This window comes from Schistocerca nitens, chromosome 1 (genome assembly GCF_023898315.1).
Source record: "Schistocerca nitens isolate TAMUIC-IGC-003100 chromosome 1, iqSchNite1.1, whole genome shotgun sequence".
In the NCBI taxonomy this organism is placed as follows: domain Eukaryota; kingdom Metazoa; phylum Arthropoda; class Insecta; order Orthoptera; family Acrididae; genus Schistocerca; species Schistocerca nitens.
In genome coordinates, this window is record NC_064614.1 from 894,402,388 (window position 1) to 894,428,492 (window position 26,105).

General features: G+C 44.2%; 1 protein-coding gene and 1 non-coding gene across 3 annotated transcripts in view; one reads left to right on the plus strand and one right to left on the minus strand.

Annotated features, from left to right (window-relative positions):
* LOC126192086 (mucin-5AC) overlaps window positions 1–26,105 on the plus strand; it is a 623,139-nt gene that overhangs the window by 533,891 nt on the left and 63,143 nt on the right. For both annotated transcript variants that reach the window (XM_049932578.1, XM_049932577.1), the window contains exon 5: window positions 10,987–11,052. In XM_049932578.1, coding sequence (XP_049788535.1) covers window positions 10,987–11,052 — 66 coding nt within the window. The remainder of the gene's footprint in view (window positions 1–10,986; window positions 11,053–26,105) is intronic.
* Window positions 22,512–22,585, minus strand: Trnat-agu (transfer RNA threonine (anticodon AGU)). Its single transcript has one exon. It is a non-coding gene; the product is annotated as a tRNA-Thr (tRNA).

The window sequence follows — 26,105 nt, forward strand, 5'->3', positions numbered from 1 at the left end:
CCTTGGCCTTTCTTCTTTGTTTCAGAGAGTACGACAACATCCATGTTGAACATGTCAAGTTCTGCGGGGAGTAAATGTATTTTAGTGGAAATACCTTGCACATTCCAGCATCCAAACATAATTTTCCGTTTCTCATTGCCAGTTCGTCGTCCAAAGTTCCAATTTTTCCGAGGCATATTATTAGGTTTTTTAGCATTTTTATGTTTTTATGTGAGTGAGGAGCTGGCCCACTGCACAACCCCCAACCTGGAGGGCCAGGTAATTTTTACTCAAGGTTTTCTTCCTTTAGCCTTTGATAAGCCAATATCATACTACAAGGCAGCAGTTGCTAGTTTTGGTCCACCCCGGGTATTTTATTTCCCCGGTACCCACCATATCTGGCGAGCATTCCCCTATCCGCCACCTGGGGAGGCGCCCGATGGGAGACCAGCAAACTCCACACGGGATATATATATATATATATATATATGAGCGTACGGCATTGTGGGCCGGGAGTCTCCCATTCGGGGAAGTTCGGCCGCCGGGGGCAAGTACTTATTGCATTCGACGCCATATTGGGCGACTTGCCCGTCGGAGATGGGATGAAATGATGAGGGGGACAACACAACGCCCAGTCCCTGAACGGAGAAAATCTCCTTCCCCAGCCGTGAATCGAACCCGGACCCCTTGGTGTGCCATTCCGCTGCGGTGACCACTCAGCTAACTGGGGCGGACAGGGAAGCTATTCCTAGAACACCACACCGTCGCTATTCCAACAGATGCATAACATAATCTTTTGTTGATGCGCGCAGATCTATGTACTGGGAGTTGCTCCTTCGTTTGGGCACAAAACATTCCTGTCTTTCCTTATGCCAGCACAAAGACACCATTTCTCGTCACCAATAACCAACCGTGCGGGATAGGAATGGTCTGTGTTGATCACGAGCCAATTGATGGCAAGCAAGCAGAGATGCTCATAATGCTCATATGGCCACCTGCTGATTTCTGTGATTTTCGCTTAGAGCATGTGGTACCCATCCATGCTCCCGAGTTTTTGAACGTTCCCCGGTGCATGAAAATGACGTAAGGTGATGGAATTACAACGGTTCATCACATTAGCCACTTGTCAAGTGCACTGGCGTGGATCATTCAGGATTAATACGTTTAATCGATCTACATCAGACCCGGAATGTCTTCCTGAACGCGAATAGTTACTGATGTCAAAACAACCTTCCTTAAAACGAGAAAAACATTTTCTTACTGTGCTCTGTCCAGTGGCATTACCACATACATGGCTCAAATGTTTCTGGTTGTCTATGCTGCTGTCACTCCTCTATTAACTTCGAACAGAAGAATATGTAGGAAGTGTTCTGATTTCTCCATGGCGCTTCAGTCCGCAACCGCGCGACTGCTACGGTCGCAGATTCGAATCCTGCCTCGGGCATGGATGTGTGTGATATCCTTAGGTTAGTTAGGTTTAAGTAGTTCTAAGATCTAGGGCACTGATGACCACAGGTGTTAGGTCCCATAGTGCTCAGAGCCATTTGAACCATCTCCACTTGGCACTCCATTTTCTAGCGTCCACAGTTACACTATCTCCAAATGACAAAATGACAATGTGTAAACTCAAATAGCAACAGTGAACTGCAAATAAAAAATGGCGATCGATAAATAAACCCATAGCAACCGGAACACCAGTGTGCAAAGAAAAACTGTACGAACGTATGTACCAACCTAATAGTAACAGAATAAAGGACCAAACAAACATAACGGAGCTCATTATTGACAAGGCAAAATTCACAGTTAATTATCGTTACAAAGATCGCATGGAAAATTCTCCACACTCCTTAGATGTAAAAGAACAAGAAAATTGTCGTGCGAACATTTCCTAAAAACACATCAAACAATATGGAGGACGCAGTAAATAGCGCCTTTGTGTCTTGGTTTCTTTGAAAGTGCCGAATAACAAAAAAAAGAATATTTTTCTCGTCAAATTTGGTTTTCCCCTGTTTAAATAATTTTTATTAAAAAAACATTTATTTTTTCTAATTTCTGTACAAGGTAGGTTTTTTCTTCGTCCGTGTATTGTAAAACGTAATTACAGTTTTGTTTTCACGTATTTCATCTCTCTCATAGGAGAAACTAAACTCCGTCAGAACAGATCTCACAAGGCCCAACGGTATCACATCTCATGACGGCCATCGGCTGAGGGTGACACGGCGGTCGGGGGTACCGTGGGACCTTGTAGAAGAAAACTCGTAAGAAAAATATAAGGCCTCTTGCAACCTTTGGACATTCGCCGTAGTCTTCGCTCTCAACGCCACATATAGTTAACTGCATCTTACGGTGACTCCAGTTGGCTAACTGTAATCTAGCAAAATTGAAATAATTCTTTATACAGAAAATAATGGATTTTATGAGTTCGTGTGTATGTAATATAAGTTATAGGCATACGATGAAATGAACAGTTAAAGGTTATTTAAGGCTTCAAAAGATACTGAACAGATTTTTACCACATAATTTGCATGGTGTTCTTGGCTTTGTAAAAGGTCGATGACACTGTTTATCAGAATGCTTACCTGGCAATCAGATGATGAATTCGTCAAGAGCAATGTTTCTGTGGATAAAATCCTCTTTGCAATCAAGTTACCAAGTAACCCAGCCGATCAGACAGGAACAATGAGCTACATGCCATAAAAACCAAACTCTCCGTTTTCTATCTAATAAATAATGACTACAAACAACTGTAAATGTATGCTCAGTAGTAATAATAATAATAATAATAATAATAATGCTACATTACTACCGCAATGAAAAGATTGTATGGGATATAGTGTGGAGATCAACTTATTTATTTTGTCGTTACCTGTTGCCATTAAGAGGAATCGCATTAGAAGCAAGATGAATGAAAAGCAATTTCTGGTTTCAGTTTTCTTAACGACTGCAGTGAGTCAGTACTTTTATCAGATGGCACGGTGTTTTCGGAATATTTTCACCATAATTTTGTACTAGTTTCACATGGTTTTGAGTATTTGAGAGAAGTAAATGAATAAAAAAAAAAACGATGGTGTGATACGAAAAATAGTGGATAAATGAAAGGAGGTTTTCCAAGCAGTAATGTGGAGGATTGTTCCCCCCAGGGGGCTGGCCAGTCTTTGGTGGGTTTGTGCTTGGCTTTGCAGCATATTTTCCCTTCCGTGCTGCATGTCTATCCTCTTGCTATTCTTTTACCGCTCCCTTCGGGAAAGTGTCTGTGTCTGGGTGTTATTGAGCCGTTCCACATTGTCGCTGACAAGAACAGTATCACCACTGTTTTTCTTCCCCTTTTCCTTTCTTTGTTTCCCTTTTCTCATTCCCCCACTTCGTCGTTTGAAGATCCTCCATTTTTCTTCTTCCTCTCTGTGCGCTCCTGAAGGCCGGCCCGCGCATCTGACGCTTAACAGATGACTGGGTAACGCGTAATTCCCAGCCCCGGGTCGACAGGAACGGTTCGCACGTACCCCGTGGTACAGGCCAGGCCCAGGGAGGGGTGAGTGTCTGAGCTGCAACCGTCCCAAATTGCCGACTGGTCCCTCTGTCAGGCGTTCAGGAGGTGTGACCTGATGTGTGAACAATCACCTAAGGTGGGTGCGCCCCCGTGTGGAGGGGGCCCCCAGTTGGAAGGAGGCGCCATCGGAGACGCTGGCAGTCGAGGGGCATTTTCTCGCAATGAGTCACTCATTACAGCGTCACTCGTTACAGTGCCACAATACTCACAACGTATCCGTCAACAACCTCTGAAAGTTGGTCTGATTCACCTTCTATGTCAGCTGTGAGTCGTCAGGCGCATTTCCTCTGGTGTTTCGCAAATATTTGTAATTTTTGCTTTCGCATTGTGTAGCTCGAGTCAACCTAGACAAAATACAGCTCACCACGTCTTAAATGTGATGCCCAGTGTCGGCGGCAAGCGTCGGCTTGTTTCCCGTTACAAACAAAATGATTTTTAAAGTGGTATTGCATATGTTCTGAAGCGATTCACTTTTTACTGGGAAACATTAGCCATTTCTTATGGTTTTTTTATTGAAGGGTTGGAAATAATAGGAATTGGCCAGATGAAGTTTATTCTCTTTTATTGAAAATGTTCTATAGCTATTTCACTTTTTACTGTTGGGATATTCATCGTTGAAGTTATTAGCCTGTAAGCTCTGACCATCTTTTTTTCATACTTGCACAGTATTTTTTCAGTAAATCATCATGGACATAATAAATTTATATTTTATTGAATAAATCCGTAAAACTATTCCTACAGCTGACATTTAGAAGAGCAAAAAACATAAAAAATGGATAAAATCATTTCACAGTAGCCAATTTTTTTGAGAACGGAATGCCTATACTTTCTACACTGACAAGGTAGTAGTAAGATTGCCCACTTTATACACACACTAGCAAGATACCAATTATCAGCTGCTGTAGTTTCCTTGTCCTTCATTTTCCATTACTAGGAATTTCTCCCGTGAATATCAACAGCAACTAGAAAAATTGGACAGTAAATAAAAATGCGTGGCCCGCAGATTGGGTGTATTAGTACTGACCTATCTCAGAAGACATGATTTCATATCGACGAATCAGTATCAGAGGCGAAATAAACGTTGGCTGGAAAAAAAATGAAGTGTCCATAACACAGCATAAAATGCATAATTGACACAGAAAAGAAGAACTTGTCAGTTTCCACAAACAGCCTTAACGATTCCCGTCTCCTGGGTTAAAATTAACTGCCCACTTTCTGCATCTGTGTTCATTTATCGGAAATGTTAGAGACATGAAGCCAGCTTCATTACAGGTGTGTGTGTGTGTGTGTGTGTGTGTGTGTGTGTGTGTTCTCAGTCATCGCCGCAGATACGACTTACAGCACGATTCTTCCATCTATGTAAAATTGTGTAAAATGAACCGACAAAATATATCTCAGTCACAGGCAGGTGAAAACTGGGCGTCCTGAGCTCTCAGCCAATCAACGTTGGTATACTATGCATAAAAGTGAAAAACTGACTACTGCGGCGACAGGAAGGACATTCAGTTGCAAAGTTTAATAATGATAAAATTGCCAAAACTTGACTACGTTGGAGGCCCTACTAGAGGGGGTAAACGCGAACAAAAATAAAGAGAAGAATAAGGTAAGTTTTGGCTTTTCGATGGAAGTGTTTAAACTAGTGAGTGCCATATACGGCCCTTTCTAGTGCTTGTGGCGAAATCTGTGGATGAAGTGATTGCGGCCATGCCGGTATTTCCTTTTTTCTGTGATGGAAGGTACTGGACCTCTCGTTGTTCGGCTTGGTTAAAAATGTTTTTTCATTTGAAGCTTTGTTTATAGCAGATGCTAAATATGAAAGCTAGCACTGTTAAAGACATGATGGAGTTTGGTGCTCACTGCTCACTGCACGGTTCACGGCCGATGAGAATATTGCTTCCAAACAACGTGCGCATGAGACTCAACACTTTTGTGATGTTTTTGAACATCAACCTTATACAGTTTTTTAAAGATGCCACATCATTAACTGGGTAATGCAACTTTTGTTTTTTTTTTCTTTTACGGAGATTGTGCTTCCACAACCTCGGAGATCGTTTGACATTTGTTCGCATGTATGCTTTCATGAAAGGAGATTCTCACAAAGGCAGAGTATGAGCCAACGTTTATTAGACTCCACTCCACATAATGGGTTATTGAGCAAACTTTCTTGGCTGCATATATGCGTGCCCGCGTACTTTTCACCTCGTAGCGGGCATCAGTCAGTTGTGCAGAGAACGTAGCTGTGTTTTTCCTTAGCTGTTTCCATTAAGATGAAGGTTTCTCTGCAGTCGTTCTCTTACTTTGTTAAGTGCTGTATAAATAACTGATCAGAATAGCTCCGTTACCGCTCAATCATACGAAGAAATCGTTTCAGTCTGTCAGATTCTTTTAAAAGGACGCGATCGTGTTTCGTATTTGCTTTGCAGTCGTGGTGTGGAGAACATTCTTTATGTAGTCAGCATAGTCTGTCAGGATTTCGGGAGAATAAAAATGCGAATTTCCGATAAAGAACCTTATCGCTTGTTACATAGTGTTCAGTTTAGTGCTAAGCTGTGAGAACCTGCAGGAAAGCAGTGGATAGGTCATTCTCCAGCGGCACAGTGGTGCGTCGTTAATATCTTAGTGAGAATCTAAAGCTGTTTATCTGTACTTGTAATATCTCGCCACGCTAGCCAGTGACGTTTCAGTGGAACAGCTGATTCAGTAGAGCAGATCGTGCGTGGCTCATTGAGATTAAGATAGCCAGTGCTTTTTCATGTATTATCAGACCACCGCTAGCCGACTGCAGTGCCAACTGAGGGATGGTATTGTACATTATATCACCCAGTCGATCTCACTGCGGAACACGTGTATATTTCGTGAGCAGCTTGCAACACTCGTGTTCTTCCTGTTGGTCTGTTGACGCCTCCTTCCGGCGTCCTCTTGCCCGTTTATCGTTTTTCCCGCTTGCCACAGCCACGAAACCCAACACCGCCGCGTTGGGCAAAAGCTGCGGTGCCTTACAGCTCTATCCAATTATTCGCGATCTGGTGCAAGTTCTTGGGGGATTACATGTAGAAATGGTTTGTACAGATAGTCGGCAGACATAAGGGTGAAATAGCGCTGCTGACGTGAATGAAGACCAAACAATAATGTCCCGAAGAGTTCACTTTGCGTACAGGCATTAAGCTGTCGCGAAAATACCGGAAAAATTGAACCTACGGATACCGGATATTGCCTTCATCTCCTAACAGTTATATGGTAGCTTGTAACGTCAAATGTGCGCAAACAAAACACTGACAGGATTTTTTTGTGCCTGTATGATTTTTTGGAATGAAGATTGGGATGCCCAACTGATCTGTAGTTAGCTTGAGGTCTAGATTAGTTAGTTTGTACGTTTTGAAGCAAGTGAATGTTAATACGAAATTTTAGTGTAGTGACGCACAGACGCATAACGCAGCCCGAAGTTTACGTTAGACTGAAAGGCGACGGTTTGGTTGAGAATCGGAGAAGTGGAATCAAAGGTCACATTTAATCCAAAATAACAACCAATTCCGGTAATTACAATTCTCTCATTTTGACGAGTCTCTGTGTTAAGATATAAAGAATCGCATTTCCCCGCTGACAAGGCAGAACGAGAGAGCACATCTGAGGACTCCATTCATGTTAAAGTGAGTGTGTTGAATATATGCTAGAAGCTGGAGTCCTTGGACCGAGTTGATAAGCACGCTGTCGAAGAGGTAGAATTCTCATTCGGGAATTGTAAGGTTTACCCATCTGTCCTGATTTGAATTTCCCGATTTTTCCCCAAATCATGCAAGGCTGATGCTGATATTCCTTCAGTTAGGTCACGGCCGAACTCTTCTTCTGTCTTCATTTATTTCGAGCTACTACCTCGTGTTTGAATCGACGGTATATTCAGCTGGAATGCTAATTTTTATCTTGATGTCCTTGAGTCCTAAACATAAAAACCTAAATCTTTTGTGGGATCAATTTTGATTCACTGTTGTAGAAGGATCTGAAAGCGGATGCATTTATTGCAGGCAATATCGACGTTTTGATATCACGCGGAGTTGGACGTAGAAAGAAAAGCCTCATGTAGTATGTGATTCCCATTTCATATACACCTGATCCGCCTAGAATTCGACGTCAAACGTCTTCATAATTTGGAAGGAACCACAAAACTTTTACTCCTCAGTTCATGAGAATAAAGTTTATGCCCCCATTCCTGTTTTACAAAATCTCACAGGATTTACCGTTCTGCTTCAATACTGCCGGCTAATGATATTTAAAAGCATATAAAACTATTTGCCGCTCGGTATTAGTGCTCAGTTAGTTTCTGGTGACTATTTTTCCTGTAATAGTGACATATATGTAACAGTCTGTCCCAGCTGCGTAATAGGGTTCCTCTTGTCGATCAGAAAACGGGTACGGAACTGACGAGTCTGCAAGGGAACGACTGATACGCTTCAAAAACTCGCACGTTTTCGTTATAATTATTTTAAGAGTATTCAGTTTGCGGCAACGTGTGTTCCTGTTGTCTGCTTTAGAATATCGTGATTTAAAAAGTTTCTACCTTTTTTTAAATTGTTTATTGGATAATTGTTTTAGTAAATACACATCAGTGGTCGCACAACTAATTTCTTATCCGTCTGTTTTGCTTATTTTTCTGTTATGGTCGGTTTCGATTCAAACGAACCATCTTCAGGTCTCTAGAGATAAGAAAATCACTATATGATTTGTTGTACAGTCTCTACCACCTCAGCCGGATTTGAAAAGGTGGCTTGAACCCTACAGATGGCGTTCCTTGCGAGAGAGAGGGAGTGTGTTACCGATGTGAATTACGTATTTTCTCAGTTGTCCCAGTTGCTGCTGGGGGGCTTGTAAAGATTATCCGAGAGTTCTCAAAGAAATGACTAAAAAGAGACAAATGTGTTGGCGTACAGGTGTGTTGTTGAACGGCGCTATCTCGCTTACAGATGTGCCGTACTGCGGCGACCTGATGGCCTTATAAGGAAGTGGCGCAGGTAGTCATATATCGCTCGCAACCTTATCAGCTTCCCTGCTCGCTACCTGCAGGTCCCAGCAGGTGCTAGATACAGCAGTGCTGGCTGTACAGCGACGTCGCAATTTACAAACAGCGCAGACTGGCTCCTCTTTCAGGGAAAGCTGGATGGTCTTCTTTCATACGTATTTCTACAATAATGGGATTGGGGGGACAGCACAGAAAGTCGATGTCTTACTTCACGCTTCCTGAGAGTTCTACGAACAGACAGCTAAATACGAGTACAGTGGGAAAAGTTCGCGGCCTGGTAGTGAAAGACAATATTAATTTATGTCTAAAAGGCACTTATTAATTTTCACCGCAGCCCTTTTTACGTCGTAATTACTCATACGTTTTTCTGGTGTATGCGATTCGGAAACGTCTGTAAAATACCAATCCACGACTGCCCTAATCTCTTCATTGGGCGAGCCAAATCTGGCGAACAGGGTAAACCTCTCAAAAATTTGTATTCCGTGTTCCCTAGTTTCCCAGTACGAAAGTACCTGTATGGAAAAGTGGATTGTCCCAATGAAAAATGGGTCTTTTTAGTTGCTGTTCAGATTCTAAACATACATTTTTCAATCAGCTGGTCTTCAAGACTTGCTTAATATTGCCAAGTTAGTGTTTTTCTTTGCTGCGGAATTTATAATAATAATCCCTTTACGGCAAATGAAGTCGATTTCGCCTTCTTTGGTGCGGGGAACTGGCTTCATATATTGCGTTCATTGCTTCTTTGCTTTTCAGATGAGGTGATAGGCTAAGGTCTCATCCGAAGTAACAGATCGGCACCCAAGTACAGTACGTAACTGAGTGACGTACTAGTTTACGCATTTGCTTTTGGCCAGCATTCAGAACGCATTGTACATCCTGCTCATTGCTTTCTCGTAGTTAATTCTTCGTTTAAAATGTACCATCTCATTCGTCCCGATGGGCAAACGGCGTCAGCTGTTTTATACTTCCAATTACTGGTCAGTCATTACGATACAATGCTCTTTCCGTTTTCTTTTGTAGTTGCAAATTTTTTATGTCATCTATATAAACATATTAAAGAGGAATACTGCCGCATTTCAATTTTACCATCTAGTTCTTAACTGCTGAAAACGGAGGAAAGGGCGTCTTAATAAACCTCCTTAAACTTTGGATGGGTTTTTATTGGCAATAAACACCAAAGATAAGAAATTATGAAGGTGCTGTTAATTCATTTTAACGAAAAGACATTTGACACTTGACTTAGCCGTTATACGACCTGAGTCAAAACGAAAACAACCAAATATAGTTTTCAACACGCGTTCCGAGTTGTTGATGTAAATGCCACCACAGATTGTGGAGACCTGTTCATTCCAGCACATACATGAAATGTAAATATGGCACTGTTTCGATATCACCGTACGCTAAGAAAAATTATTTCATTGTTCTAACCGTGTTGTCTGAAAGCCTTTTGCTATTTCAGTGTGCGTTGGAAGGAGGACATACGGTCGGTTCAGCAAAGCGCGTTGGTTCCCACGTATCGGACTATTTTCCGCCAAAAATAATATCTCGCAACTTCTGCAGAAATATAATTCACGAATTTACTGTCTCGAAAATTAGTTCATGCAGTAATTACAGCTAAATGACATGTTGATACTTGAAAGTCCGTTCGAAGAAATGTCGGGGTTGCAGCCGGTCATTGTAAACTTCACTCCGCGATATTTCAAATGGACACCTGCCAGTCATCGAAGACTTCGATGGCTCACCTGAAGATGACTAGCAGGTGTCCATTTGAAATATCGCGGAGTGAAGTTTACGACGACCGGCTACAACCACGAAATCTCTTCGAACATTTAGTTCAACGAGAAAATTTTAGATTTCACATGTTAATAGTCTGTTGATCGCGCCACCCGAATCGAAAATATTAGTTAAGATACTGTGGTTTTTGGGGGGACATTACTGAATGAAAGTATTCTGCTACGTGGTTGGATTGAAATCTCTCTTTATTTTGCTTTTACTGCCACGTAGTCCCGGATGTGTAATCATTTACAAGTCATTATGCACCAAAGAAGCCTAATTGGGTTCAAGTCGAAGCATTCATCAATTTATTTAACGGTAAAAATTATGGAGCTGGCTGTTGGGTTATCGTGCTATTAATGATGGCAGTTTTGCTATTAATTATGGCAGTTTTACGTCACGGCTCTATTGAAACACGCTGACAATCAATTTTCCCAAGCATCTACTTATTTTATTAACGCTGTGAAGTACAACTGCCACGGTTAGTAGCTGGATAACCAACAAACAAGCCCCTTCGTTTTATTTGCCATTGTCTTTCTGACTGATATGTGGTAAAAATCTGGACGATACAGTGATGTGTGTGTGTGTGTGTGTGGTTTGTGTGTGTGTGTGTGTGTGTGTGTGTTTTATTTATTGTTTTGACGCACAGAACTGAGTGTTGTGATGTAATTTTCAGGGGCTTCAGCGTCAGTGTCTGCGGTCGCCAGCACATCTTCAAGCCCGTCTCAGTGCAGGCGATGTGGTGAGTACTCTCTTTCAGAAACTACATAGTGTTTTATACCTTGTTATTTGTACATTTACAGATGTACAATGAAATATTTCATGTTCAGTAAACATAATTAATAATAAAGTGTCAATCTGTAGAGAATTCTACTAATCGTGCTGAATGGCCTGTAACTTTAATGACGGCTTTGCAGCATCAGTGCGATCCACCATCGAATTTGCAAGTTAGTTATTCATACAGATAGTCACAAAAACTATTTTTAAAAACAACGACCTAGAATAGAAGAAAATCAAGTCCGTGATTTACGTGACAAATAGCGCAGACTTTCATTCGGTGCTTGAAGTAACATTAAACACTCGCCTCTGTTTTATGCAGTCTGTCAGCCATGGCTTGCATTCATACAGCAACAACTTTTAGATGGGTTTGCTTGCGAGGCCAAATCGAATGACTTCGTATGTGCTACCGTGCAAAGTGACGCTTTGGTATGAAGCAGTATTCAAATACTAGTTCGCTCATTCACTTTTAGGTGTTGTGTGGTTTCTTCTGATAAATTCATTCGAACGTCAGTATCAATCTTTCACCGATTTTCTTCTCTAACATCCTCGAATTGTGTGTGTCCCGTTTGCTTTCTTACTGAAGAGACGCTAAACTCTTTCTTGATTTGACCTTAAATTTTGTTCGCGCAGAGCATCACGGGGGAGACCTGTATTTTCAAATAGACAATGAAACATCCGCCCGCTCCACCCTGCCGACCCTGATGCAGACGGGATATGGTGCACTCAATCTATCCTGTACGAATAAACCTCCGCGGTTTCTGAGCGGCCCTTAAGGAGTCATAGGGCATCGGCATGTGTCCCGTGTTTTGTGGCGCCCATGACACAACGAGTCACCATTTTAATCATTATGGAGATTGGCTAATTAAGTCAGTACTTTTTTCCCTTCAAGGTCATACGGCCATCTCTGTGCTTTAGAAATGTTCTAGGGTTTTGCCGGGTAAGATTACTTTTATGTACTTATTTTTATCACGCATATGTTGACGCGCAGTTGAAGTGTACTGAATATGGATGTGCTATACTGGTTGGATAGAGGTGACTGAAAAGGTGTAGAGAAATACTAGGACCAATAATGAACACCAAACAGGCGATCGCGTGATGTATAATGTATGGTAGAATGATAGGAATTCTGATAAAACAGGGAGATGTGTCGCTTCTCAGCGTTATAAAAGATTTCAAATGAGGTATACTGTTCCCTCAAGCGGTATGATACACTGTCTTACTGGTCCCAAACACTAAAAAAATGAAATGAGCGTGTGGCATTGTTGGCCGGGAGGCCCCATCCGGGGAAGTTCGGCCGCCGAGTGCAAGTCTAATTTCAGTCGACGCCACATTGGGCGACTTGAGTGCCGGTGATGAGGAGAAAATCTCCAGCCCGGCCGGGAATCGAACCCGGGCGCGCTGCATGGGGGGCAAGCACATTGCCACTCAGCTAAGCAGGCGGTCTCCCAAATACTAGCCATCACATTAGAAACGAACAGGATGACGGACCAGTAACAGCTATGTCTGCAAAAAAAATATACAGGGTGGTCAAAAACAGTCTGAAATGCTTATAAAGGTGTTGCGGAGCAGGTTGTGATGCGAGATAATTGTTAAGAAAACAATTCGATACTTTGCGCCGTTTGCGAGTTATTTTGCATTGAAGTTGGCCAATAAGGCCGTTGTGCTCGGGAATTGAAGCGGCCCGCCGGAGACGGTGTAGCCAAACGTGTTGTACGTTTGGTTTCCTAAACTCTAACCAGAGAACAATACAAAAAGTGGACGTGGGGCGGTAATAAGGATCGAAACCGTGCAAAAGCCTAAGCAGTCTCGTATAGTATCATCATCGCTATGAGAACAACTGACAATATTTGCTCACCAAAGGGCTGATTGGCTAACTTCAATGCTAATTAACTCGGAAGCGACATACATATCGATTTTTTTCGTAACAGTTATTTCGTAGAATAACTTACCCTGCAACACGCTTACAGCTGTTTCTGAACACCCTCTAAACGGCTGTATTTAGTTTGAGGACGTTCCCTTGGTTGAAAAGCAGATTCGGGAACTGAAGGCCTATGTACAAATATTCTCATCTGGGTTCCCCCATGCTCCAGGGCCAGCTCACCTGGCATTTGTATGATAAAGAATTAGGCTGTTCAATGAAGCAGGCAGCCCACTTTACCCTTCCGGGTAGAAAATGAAAGTATGTAATCGTATTGTCAAAGACTATCTATCTCGTTTTTACCTTTCTCGAACCACACAAGTTCTCAATGCGTATGTGCTAGTTGATTTAGTGTGTAAATAATGTAGTCGATGACTTGTTGCGAGGTCTTGATTAGGAAATAGCCACAAGTGAAACAGAGCATTGAATAATGGATAAAAAAATATTGAAAAAAATACGGCCAGTTTTAGTTTCAATACAGCAGGCGATTTGTGTGTATTCAAGCCTGCAGGTTGCTTTGGCCATTGTCATTGGTGCTAAAATCTGAGTTGTTAGGCTCGTCATATTCCTCTTCAAAGTTCTACAATAAGTTTCGACCCCTCCGTGGGAACCGTCTTCTGAAATGGTCTTGTGTCCCCGGGTTGCTGAGTTTAGTTAGGTGGGGACGCAAGAAAAATCCTGGAGAAGACTCCAACAGAAAAGTCGAAATGTCGAGTGTTCTAGAAGTAACAAGAAATAAATAAATAAGTAAATAAATAAACGCCGGTGAGTTGCAGCACAGTCATTGTTTGTAGTTGTTTACATCGCGACGTGGGCAACGCGGGCGAGGCGCCGCCGGCGCGCTGCCCGCCACCCGCCACCGCCCGCTTCCTAATACGGGCCCGGACACCGCTTGGACGGGACGAGTCCTTTTGTCCTGCGAGATAACCCGAGGCTCCCACGGCCACTGCCGCCTCCCGGTTTGGTCTCCAGCGCGGTCTCAGCGCTCGGTCCCACGGTCCCGCTGCCCGTATACCAAGTTTGGCGCTCCCCTTAATACTGGTCGGCCGCCGCCGTGAGCACTGATTTGCCTAGCGAGCGGCCGAGCTGCCCAAGCGCCGACTCCTCCTAATTTTCCCGCCGCTTTGTCCCCGTCTCATGACGTCAGCAGCGCCGAGAGTTCTCGGACTCGTCACTGACAGTTGTGTCGTCACCCATTAATCACAGATTCAATGGTTTCACCTTATCGTGCTTGCCGGTAATCGCTTCGTTTGATTTATGTAACGGTTAATGGAGAACGATATCGGGACGAAGCTTGAAATATTGCACCAAGCTGTAGTTCGGGCAAAGTCTACTTCAAATTAATGGTCATATAAACTTCTCCGTGTTAATGACTAGCCTGTAACGACGTGAATACATTATTATGAACAGTTCCCCCGTACACGAAGGCTTTTCATATAAACGACGTCGGATTCCGCGTCTGAGAAACGTACATCCCTTGTGTGTGAGTTAGTTTATCTTCGAGAACGACGTCGCAGCGTGAGGTACGGCGATACCGTGAACTGGTGACATTGTGAGACATGACGACGCTATAAGGATGCAAGATGTTCAGGGATACCTGCAGTGAATGTGATTGACTGGGGTGCCCCTTTGGCGTGTGGTATATAGAACTTCCTTGCGGGTCGTGTTGTGCCCCCACAGGACAATACAGGCTCACAGTATTGCGAACCCAGACCCTCACTATGATAAGTGACAGCGCCGTCCATTGCTGGGTAAGCGGTCTCGAAGGTTAACAATGGTCAGTGATGGCGGTGTTACGGTTGCAATTCTTCAGCTAGCGAGTTCCGTGTACGTGTTCAAAGGGTAAAATCTGTCACCAACATGAAGACTGGTTTGAACACCACAGTGCTTTAATAGTTATGTAGGTGGCATGCATACCCCGACCCATCTGGTGCGTTTTTGTGATAGGAATGGGTCTGGTAGATCTGCGATCATAGAGAGCAACGCTCCTGAAGCCGAGACGGTGCGGAGTGCGATGAGAGATTTGTGATACAGGCTGTAGACAGGAAAGACGATGGGTTGGCCGGACGTGTATCCATATCGACAAGGTCGGCTCGAGAACATTTTTCCACACAAGCGACATACAGTTTGACGTCCCCCACCCCTTCCAACTTTCCACACAAACGACGTATCATTCGGTGACGACGACGCCCCACCTCTTCCCCCCAACGCTGCCGTCTGCCCTCTCCCTATCTCAGACATAAGTTGCCGTTCCTTGGGCTCTTAGTAAGAGCTTTAAGGGAATAAAGTCATCGGTAGTACGGGGAAGGTGGAACCATTGGCTACAAAGTAGTGTGAAGATCGTTATCTAGGATCGATTAAAGGCCCAGGCAACAAAAGCGGCCGCTTGGGGCGCCAAGCTGAGAGCAGCGTGGAAAATCTGTATATAGGCGTAGCACAGTTAACTGCGAAAACAAACAGTTTTTGCTGTCAATGTATTTATTTTTAAGAAATCTTGCATTTCACGAGCTGTTTTCTGTATCATATATTGACTGGCGCTAGACATTGGTATTTTGTTCTTTGCGACGACAATTTTTTTTTATTTGTGTCCTCTACCGTATAGTTAAAATCCTCTGTGGTGTTTAGTACCTGTCGTCACCGCATTATAAAGCAGGGGTTGTAACGTCTCAACTTGCCGCCGTTAGTATGCACTCTCCTGTGGCTGCTAAGACAGGCTCGATTTCTAGTAGGGGTGGGTGGGGGGGGGGGGGAGGACTTACTTCAGCCTGGAGATGATTTGCTGCTCTTTTCCTAATTCTCCTTAATGGGTTGTGGTCGAAACCTATAAAGCTAACTTAGAGGGAGAGTAATTTCCCTGTGACGGCATTTCTTTCAGTCAAGCGTTGCAGAACTAGTTCTGCCAGAAAGTAGCATCGTGCAGGAGCGCTGTAAGCAGGAGTACGAAATGACCGATGAAAATGTCTACCTTACTGCCCATATGCCTTTCTACGTGCCGAAATGTCATTATCTAAGTCTGACCATTCTTATGCGAAATATAGGAATGTGGCAGCATGATCGTCGCTCAGACATCGGCGAATACAAGTTCTCTGAATATATCCAACAAGGGATCCGCAATAACTATATCGTTTTTCCCCCAAGAATTCCCATTTCAAGTTCTCAGAGCATTGTGTGGACTATACCGAACTGTGACGATCGCAGGAGCCATCTCTGACGTCGTTCGATGTCATTTGTTATGTCTTCTAGATAAGGACTCCAAACACTGAAACAGTACTCTTGTATTGGTCGCTAGAATTTTGTATGCGATTACCCATATAAATTCATTACCGTTTCCCAGAACCTTTCCTGCAAATCGTCCATTCGCTTTCCCTGCTACTGATTTTACTTGATCGGCCAGTTTTTTTTATCATTTCTTACTATTACCCCTAAATAATTGTACTATATCACCACATAGATACCCCGCAATCCACCATACGGCACATGGCGGAGGGTACCCCAAAGAACTAGTCATTTTCTATTCTGTTCCACTTGGAAACAGAACGAGGGCAAAAAGGTAGTCTATAAGCTTTCCCATGAGTCCCAACTTCTCGTATCTTGTCTTCTGGTCCTTACGCGCAATGTATGTTGGAGGCAGTTCCGTTCTGCAGTCAGCTTCAAATGCGGTTGTCTGAATTTTCTCAATAGTAAAAAGGTTTTGGATGGCATTGAGCCACAGTCGTTCAATACTTTTTAAAAGAGTAAACCGCCATTTGGCCGTGGATTATTATATTTATCTTTTGTGCTAACCAGATTTCGGCTTTTATGCCATTATCAAGTACAATCCTAAATGTTGTTAGACCATTATTAAGTCATATCTGTTAAGCCGCAAAGCAGGTAAACATCTTAAATACATGTTAGCCTTGTTTACTGCTTTGGACTGTCTTAACAGATATCACTTTTTGCACTGTGTTTGACAGTGACATAAAAGCCGAAATCTGCATAGTACAAAAGATAAATGTAATGATACACAGTCACATGGTAGTTTACTCTTTTAAAAAGTTTCTCAGTAACGTTCTTCGAAAAGAATATTATCTTCACTTCAGGGATTCCCATTCGAGTTCCCGAAGCATGTTCGTAACACATGCGTGTTGTTCGAACCTACCAATAACAAATGTAGCAGCCCGCTTCTGAATTGCTCCGATGTCTTCCTTCAGTCCGACCTGGTACGGATCTCAAACACTCGATCAGTGAGTAGGTCACACTAGCGTCCTATGTGCGGTCTCCTTTATACATGAACCACACTTTACTAGAATCCTCCCAATAAGCCGAAGTCGACCATTCGCTTTCCCAGCAGAGCCCTCAATGCAAGTTCTATTTCATATCGCTTTGCGACGTTACGCCCAGGTATTTAAACGACGTGAGTGTGTCAAGCAGGACACAGCTAATGCTGTATTCGAGTTCTACTTTTTCAACTCATCCGCATTAACTGCATTGTGCTAATATTCCATCACGTATGAGTGGTATGACCCCCGCCCCCCCTCACTGCCCCCCTCTCTGGTTGGTAAGGCCCGGACCGTTTGGGTGTTCCCAAATTCATCGATCCTTTTGTGGCGTTCTCACGAAAGGGCCCGGTCGCCAAGGCCTGTTTGAGTTGTGCTGCATATTCGCTCCGAGAGGATTATATAGCGCTGTTGCGGACAAACCAAATGCGGCGGACGCTTCCATACTGAGGCCCACATTCCTGGGGCGACGTTCGCAGATATCCCGGTCGTTAAGGAAAAATGGTCACGCTCCGGGGTGGCTGCCTTATAGGGGGCTCTTCCGGCGACCACTTCTTGCTGCGGTCGCAGCCGCCGTCGCCGCCTCAATGGCGCGCGGACCCCGTTACCGCCGAGACAATGAGCCCCGCCTTCCTTGTAAGGCCACAAACGCTCCCGTTCCTGTTCGCCATTCATCAGGCCGCACCGGACGCTGGACCAGCAACATGACGTGCGCTCCGGCTGCGCGCCTCCCTATGCTTTTTTTTCGCTCACCTGCCTCTCGGGAAGACAAAGGGCGGGCGGCGCGTGCCGCGTGCGACGGATGCGTCCGCATTTACATTACTAATGCGGCCGCTAGTAGCTGGCGGTAGCGCGCCACTGCGCCATTCATGGCAGCGCCATCGACTCCCAGCTTCAATGGTCGTGCCACCTCGGCGAATGCGTGGTGCGCCGAGCTGTCGGCGCGAACGGACTGCTCGCGTGCCACAGCGTGCGGCGTCAGGCGACACTAGTCGATCAGTGACTGCGTACTCGATCTCCGGTCCGCGGTCAGACTCTTCCTCCTTTTCCAAATACCGGATGAGTCGGAATGAGTATCGGGTTTAGGTCTATGTCGCATTTATTACACACAACAATTATAAGTAAAATATCAGATGAAAAAGCTCCGGAAAGGCTCAAAATCATGAAAAGTTCAATTTTTACTTTTTTGCGTTTTCTGAATCTGCAGACTATTACCTTTTAATAGATATATAATTTATTCAGTTCCGAAGACGACAACTATTTTTAAATTTTTTTTGAAATGTGTTCTACATGGGCGTGACCCACTGTGGCGCTGTTAAACTGCTGTCAAATGGTGTTATTATTAACGTCCGTGTTCATCAGGTACATTTTAGTGATGTGAGATAAAGTATGTGTTGTGGCTAACCTGTGATGGTTCAATATATATCGCTGGTGTGATTGTCGATTGTTTCATGTTTATTTACTCTGTCGTTATCTCGAAAATATTCGTAATTAATTCTGTTTCTTGAGTCTCTGTTTTGTTGAAGTATAATAATGAGTAAAAGTAAAGTTATTAGAAATCCTCTGAAGGCTTTTAAGAAAAGGAGAAATGTTGGAAAGCCAAAGGTATGTGTTATTACTGTAAACAATAAAGACGATAACCAAGTGAGTGAACCTAACCTCTCAAGTACACCTGCCCATAGCAGTCAAAGTGGGAAAGAAAATACTTCACAGAAGAAGCTTGGTTCAGTGAGTGAAAGCTATGAATGTTTTATGGGCGAATCGGATGTGAATGAAATATTTGATATGTCGGTTCTCAAAGGAATTTTTTCAAACTTTGTAAGATGTATTCATTGTAGTGAAGTTGGTCTGGAACTCTCCATAATAAAGCACGTAGGACTTGCTAGTGAAATACAACTGAAATGTGATAAGTGTTCATACATGACCACCTTTTGGAACAGTGTTGCAGTAACTGCAACTGAAGAAAATGGTAACAAAATCTACGAACACAACATTAGATTTGTTTATTCCTTGCGTTCAGTTGGTAAGGGTGCTACTGCAGGTGCAATTTTCTGTGGCATCATGAATCTTCCAAATCCCCCAACCATGTTTACGACCTATAATAAATTAATAGGGTCTAAAGTAGAAGATGTCTGTATAGAATCTATGAAGAACGCTGTGGAAGAGGCAGTAATGGAAAATAATGGTAACAGAGATTTGACGGCAGCGTTCGATGGTACCTGGCATAAACGGGGACACACATCTCTTCATGGTGTAGTATCTGCCACCAGTATGTATACAGGGAAAGTTTTAGATGTAGCAGTAATATCAAAGTATTGTAGATGTCCACAAAAATATAAAGGTACACATGAAAATAATTGCAAAGCTAACTATAGTGGCAGTAGTGGAGGAATGGAAGTGGCTGGTGTTGCCAGTATATTCCAGCGTTCTGAGGCGTGTGATAAAGTGCTATATGTTAATTACCTTGGTGACGGTGATTCTAAAAGTTTCAAACATGTTCAAGGACTGAAGCCCTATGGTGATGATGTTGTAGTGCAGAAATTTGAGTGTATTGGACACGTACAGAAGCGAATGGGAACAAGACTTCGGCGACTGAAAGCTTCGTACAAAAAACAAAAACTCAGTGATGGTAAAGGGTTGGATGGGAAGGGAAGGTTAACTGACAGTGTAATTGACAAAATACAGAACTATTATGGAATGGCTATTAGGCAAAGTACACAAAGTGTCGACGAAATGAAGAAGGCTGTTTGGACACTTTTTTTTCATACTTCTTCAACCGATGAAAATCCCCAACATAGCTTGTGTCCCAAAGAAGAAGACAGTTGGTGTAAATACACTCCTGGAAATGGAAAAAAGAACACATTGACACCGGTGTGTCAGACCCACCATACTTGCTCCGGACACTGCGAGAGGGCTGTACAAGCAATGATCACACGCACGGCACAGCGGACACACCAGGAACCGCGGTGTTGGCCGTCGAATGGCGCTAGCTGCGCAGCATTTGTGCACCGCCGCCGTCAGTGTCAGCCAGTTTGCCGTGACATACGGAGCTCCATCGCCGTCTTTAACACTGGTAGCATGCCGCGACAGCGTGGACGTGAACCGTATGTGCAGTTGACGGACTCTGAGCGAGGGCGTATAGTGGGCATGCGGGAGGACGTACCGCCGAATTGCTCAACACGTGGGGCGTGAGGTCTCCACAGTACATCGATGTTGTCGCCAGTGGTCGGCGGAAGGTGCACGTGCCCGTCGACCTGGGACCGGACCGCAGCGACGCACGGATGCACGCCAAGACCGTAGGATCCTACGCAGTGCCGTAGGGGACCGCACCGCCACTTCCCAGCAAATTAGGGACACTGTTGCTCCTGGGGTATCGGCGAGGACCATTCGCAACCGTCTCCATGAAGCTGGGCTACGGTCCCGCACACCGTTAGGCCGTCTTCCGCTCACGCCCCAACATCGTGCAGCCCGCCTCCAGTGGTGTCGCGACAGGCGTGAATGGAGGGACGAATGGAGACGTGTCGTCTTCAGCGATGAGAGTCGCTTCTGCCTTGGTGCCAATGATGGTCGTATGCGTGTTTGGCGCCGTGCAGGTGAGCGCCACAATCAGGACTGCATACGACCGAGGCACACAGGGCCAACACCCGGCATCATGGTGTGGGGAGCGATCTCCTACACTGGCCGTACACCACTGGTGATCGTCGAGGGGACACTGAATAGTGCACGGTACATCCAAACCGTCATCGAACCCATCGTTCTACCATTCCTAGACCGGCAAGGGAACTTGCTGTTCCAACAGGACAATGCACGTCCGCATGTATCCCGTGTCACCCAACGTGCTCTAGAAGGTGTAAGTCAACTACCCTGGCCAGCAAGATCTCCGGATCTGTCCCCCATTGAGCATGTTTGGGACTGGATGAAGCGTCGTCTCACGCGGTCTGCACGTCCAGCACGAACGCTGGTCCAACTGAGGCGCCAGGTGGAAATGGCATGGCAAGCCGTTCCACAAGACTACATCCAGCATCTCTACGATCGTCTCCATGGGAGAATAGCAGCCTGCATTGCTGCGAAAGGTGGATATACACTGTACTAGTGCCGACATTGTGCATGCTCTGTTGCCTGTGTCTATGTGCCTGTGGTTCTGTCAGTGTGATCATGTGATGTATCTGACCCCAGGAATGTGTCAATAAAGTTTCCCCTTCCTGGGACAATGAATTCACGGTGTTCTTATTTCAATTTCCAGGAGTGTATAACAAAGGATTGCTAACTGGTGAAGTGTACACTCATAAGCATAGTCTGCCTCATGCAATAATGGAGGTGATAAAACCTATTTTCAGAGACTTAGCAGCACCCGAACTGTTGAAAAAGTGTATTCACGGAAAAACTCAAAACCCCAATGAAAGTGTAAATAGTGTTATATGGTCGAGAACCCCCAAGACCGTATTTGTTGGAATAGAAACACTTCACTTTGGTGTGTATGATGCTGTTGCGACTTTCAATGATGGCAACATGGTAAGGTGCAAGGTATTTAGAAATATGGGAATGAAGATAGGTTCTAACATGGTACGAGCGATGCTTGCTTTAGACAAGGAACGCCTTCGGGCTGCAAACAGGGCTGTAAAGAGTCTAGAAATACAAGCAAGAGTAAACAGGAGGAGGAACAAGAGGAAGCTGGAGGAGGAGTTTGCAGAGGATGAAGATAATCCATCCTATGGACCTGGAATGCACTAAAAAGTTAATCCAATCTTTGTCGCTCGATTCCCAAAACTTTTATTTTCTCATACTAATTACATGTTTTCTAAGGATCTTCCAAACATATTTGTTTCAAACTTCCAGTAAATGTTACACAGTACCTTCTGCATAATTTAACACAGCCTTTTTCCAAAAAAACTGTATATTTTTGAATATATAAAGAAAAAATTGCAAAAAAATGTTGTGAATTTTCATTACAATTGAAAAAAAATCATCTTTAATAACTGAACTAAAATTTTGTAAAATCCCTGTGTTAAGTTGTAGCCCATATTCCAATAAATAATCTGTAAAAAGTTCAACTTCCTACCTCAAATATTTTGTGAGGAAAGATGTAATTTATAAGCGTTATTTTAACATTGCAAGTATAGGGCGTTCCGGAGCCCCTTAACAGTTTTGTATGTAAATTGAAAGTGGGGGTAGAAAAGGAATGAAAGGCACCCTTTATGTCAGCTGCATCAGGACTATATACGGAAACAGCGGTGACGAGCGAAAATGTGTGCCGGACCGGGATTCGAACCCAGGATCTCCTGCTTACTAGGCAGCTGCGCAAACCACTGCGCCACCCGGACATGGTGTTTATCGCAATTGCGCGGGATTTCCTACATACCTCCCAGCCGACCAACATTACCACCTAGCGAGTTCATATAAATGATTCGCCTCGACGGGCAACGAATCCACCACCTATAGTACGAATGCACAGTTACGGTCGACCTCCGGCTGGAATCCAAAATTAGCGAGCATGGATGGTATGGAAAGGGACTGCGGATAGGTGGCGCTGGGTGGGAGTGTGGGTTGGTCGGGAGGTGTGCCGTGATAGTCCGCACAGTTGCGATTAACACTGTGTCCGGGTAGTGCAGTGGTTAACGTAATTGCAGAGTAAGCATGAGATCCTAGGTGCGAATCCCGGTCTGGCACACATTTTCGCTCGTCGCCGCTAATTCCGCATAAATTCCCGATGCAGGTGACACCAGTAGTCCCTTCGCCTTCCTATCCTTCCCTCCTCCTTCCCCGCCCCCACCCCCGCCTTCAGTTTACGTATAATGTATCACAGCTGCGGATTTCGTGTGATATCTGATCGAAAGAACAGACACCACGCATTCATATAACGAAACAGCTTTTCTTACTCGTGTTCAATTTGAGCACCATTCGTTACACGGTACTCATTGAGTCAATAGGCGAGTTCTTCCCAAGCCTTGGTCAATGTGTGAAGTCACTGTTGCAGCAACTGCTTCAGTTCTCTTTCTTAAGGGGGGAATTACGCAATATTGGTCAAACATGTTAAATCTTTTTGCCACCAGATAGTTCTGTACAATGTTAAAAATATCTGCTCTGATCACGACTCTGTCCTTGTTTGCAATGTTATATTTCTGCCATCAGGGAAGACATTTGTGGAGTATAGAAAGCTTTCTGCTCATTTACGATGCGCTTTATTACGATTTATTTAAGAAACGTATACATGGTGGAACAAAAAACGTGAACGAAAGCTTTAATAACGTTCTTTAGAAGGGATACCCGAAGACAACATTCTGCTCATCTGTTGTTAAAAATTCCTCATATGATGCTTGTATGGTATTCAGTTATGGTGACAATGGAAGATTCGGGCCCCTTATGAAACTAGGATTTGGTGCAGATTGTTTCACTGAAAATCTGTTGAAGGAGACTGATGATGTGCGTACTGCTAGTTCTGAAACGTTAGTGAGGGATATTGCCAAAAGGGCATGCCAGTTGAAAAGAGCTACATGAAGGATAATAAAACCGTCTTTCTTCACTACATGCAACTTTAGTTTTTCGGTGCACAAGAAACATTTTCTGCTGAACCACTGCAGATAAGGTGGAATTTGCTGCAGACTTTTTACACATGATGACACAACTTCTTGCGGTACAAAACTTTTCACAGTGCGTTACTGTCAAATTTATTTCAATTTTTGTGAAATAAGAATTGCTATGTATCATACACACAAACTAAAAAAAAATTATTCCCAGTGTTCTAAGACTGATACTGAAAAACTGGTAAATAGATTTGTTTACCTAATTACTAAGAATAACCTACCACATTTTGAAAGTGATCAGTATACATATCAGTATATATGTTCCTCATATATGTGTTCTAGAAGCATCCAGCAAAATCCTGATCAAATTACTTGACAAAATATTTGAAAGAAGTCCAGATTGTAGCCAATAACATAATGACAGAGTGTGCGAAATTTGGTTTAATTATCTCTCAAACAGTAAAAGATACATTAGCTTATATGACCCATGTACAGTCCCGGAAAATGAAAAACGAACACATTGACGCAAGTGAATAAAACACTCCATACTTGGCATGAGGTCTCCACAGTGCGTCGATGTTGTCGCCAGTGGTCAGGAGAACGTGCACTGGCCCGTCGACCTGGGACCGGACACTGGCGAAGTACAGATTCACACCAAGACCGTCGTATCCTACGAAGTGCCGTACTGGACCGTACCGTCACTTCATAACAACTTAGGGACACCGTTGCTTCAGGGATATCAGCGTGAACCATTCGGAATGGTCTCCATGAAGCAGAGCGACGGTCCTGCGTACCGTCAGGGCGGCTTCCGCTCACGCCGCACCATCGTTCAGCCTGCCTCCAGTAATATCGCGATGGGCGTTTATGGAAGGACAAATGGAGACGTGTTGTCTTCAGTGATCACAGTCGCTTCTGTCTTGGTGCCAATGATTGTGACGCGTGTGTGGCGTAGTGAACGTGAGCGCCAAAATCAGGAGTGTATACGACAGATGCACAAAGGGCCAACACCCGGCGTCATGTTGTGGGAAGCAATATGCTACAGTGGTTGTGTTCCTCTGGTGATCGTCGAGGGAACAATGAACAGTGCACGGTACATTCAAACCATCATCCAATCCCTCGTGCTACCGTTCATGGACCAGCAAGATGATGTGGTTTTCCAACAGGACAGTGCTCGTCCACGTGTATCCCGTGCCACCTAATGTGCTCTTGAAGGTGTAGTCAACTGCCCTGGCCAGCACGATCCCCGGGTCTGCCCCCCCCCCCCCCGCCCCCGCCCCCATCGGGCATGTATGAGACTGCGCGTTCGGCACGAACTCTGGCCCAACTGAGACACTGGTGGAAAGTGCATGGCAGGCCATTCCGCAGGACTACATTCAGCACCTATACGATTGTCTTTACGGGAAAATTGCAGCCCGCATTGCTGCAAAAGGAGAGTATACACGGTACTAGCGCTGACATTGTGCACGCTCTGTTGACTGTACTCACGTACGTATGACTCTGTGCGATCATGTGTTGTATACGTCCTCAAGAATGTGTCAGTAAAATTTCCCCCTGCTGGGTTGACGAATTCATGGTGTTCATTTTTCATTTTCCAGGAGCGCATTTTTTTCATACGTCCCGACTTCAGTCGGTTAGATCAAATGGAAGCGGAGGCACATGCCCTTGATCCTTTATGGACTCCCAAAACTTAAAACTGCTAGGCGTCAGGTCAGCTGCACGTGAAGGACATGCGAAACAAGCTCTGTCATCCTGTTCCTTGCGGCCAATCCATCCGTATGGTACAACGTTTGTTTAACCTGTAGCGTAATGAGTTACGACTACGAGATGGACCACCAGCTTGCTGCCATATAAAGTTCTGTGGTTCAGCTTCTTCCAGTGAGGAAACAGCCATACTTCTAGCTCATAAAGATAAGAAACACTGGTTACAATTCTTTCACCGAAAAAGAAAGGCCCATCAACTTTCCGCCGGGATGCCAGAAACATTCAATTTGGGGGTGTCTCGTTGAAACTGTACCATCTTGTGGGTTTGTTGATCCCATAATGCGCACATTGTGTGTCGACATTTCTACTTAGCCGAAATTTCCATTCATCCCTGAAGACGACCCCATCCAGAAAATGTGTATCGACATGCAGCAAAATTTCGTTTGCAAAATTGACACGTAAAACGTACGTACACTATAGTTTGTAGGCTTTAGAGCTTGTAACAACTGCAACGATAAGGACGTAATTGTAAGCATCTTCTTAAAAGACTCCATACAGGCGTCACTGGAACTGCTATTTCGCGAGTAGTCTCCCGAACTGATTTCTTGCGGCTAAGTGT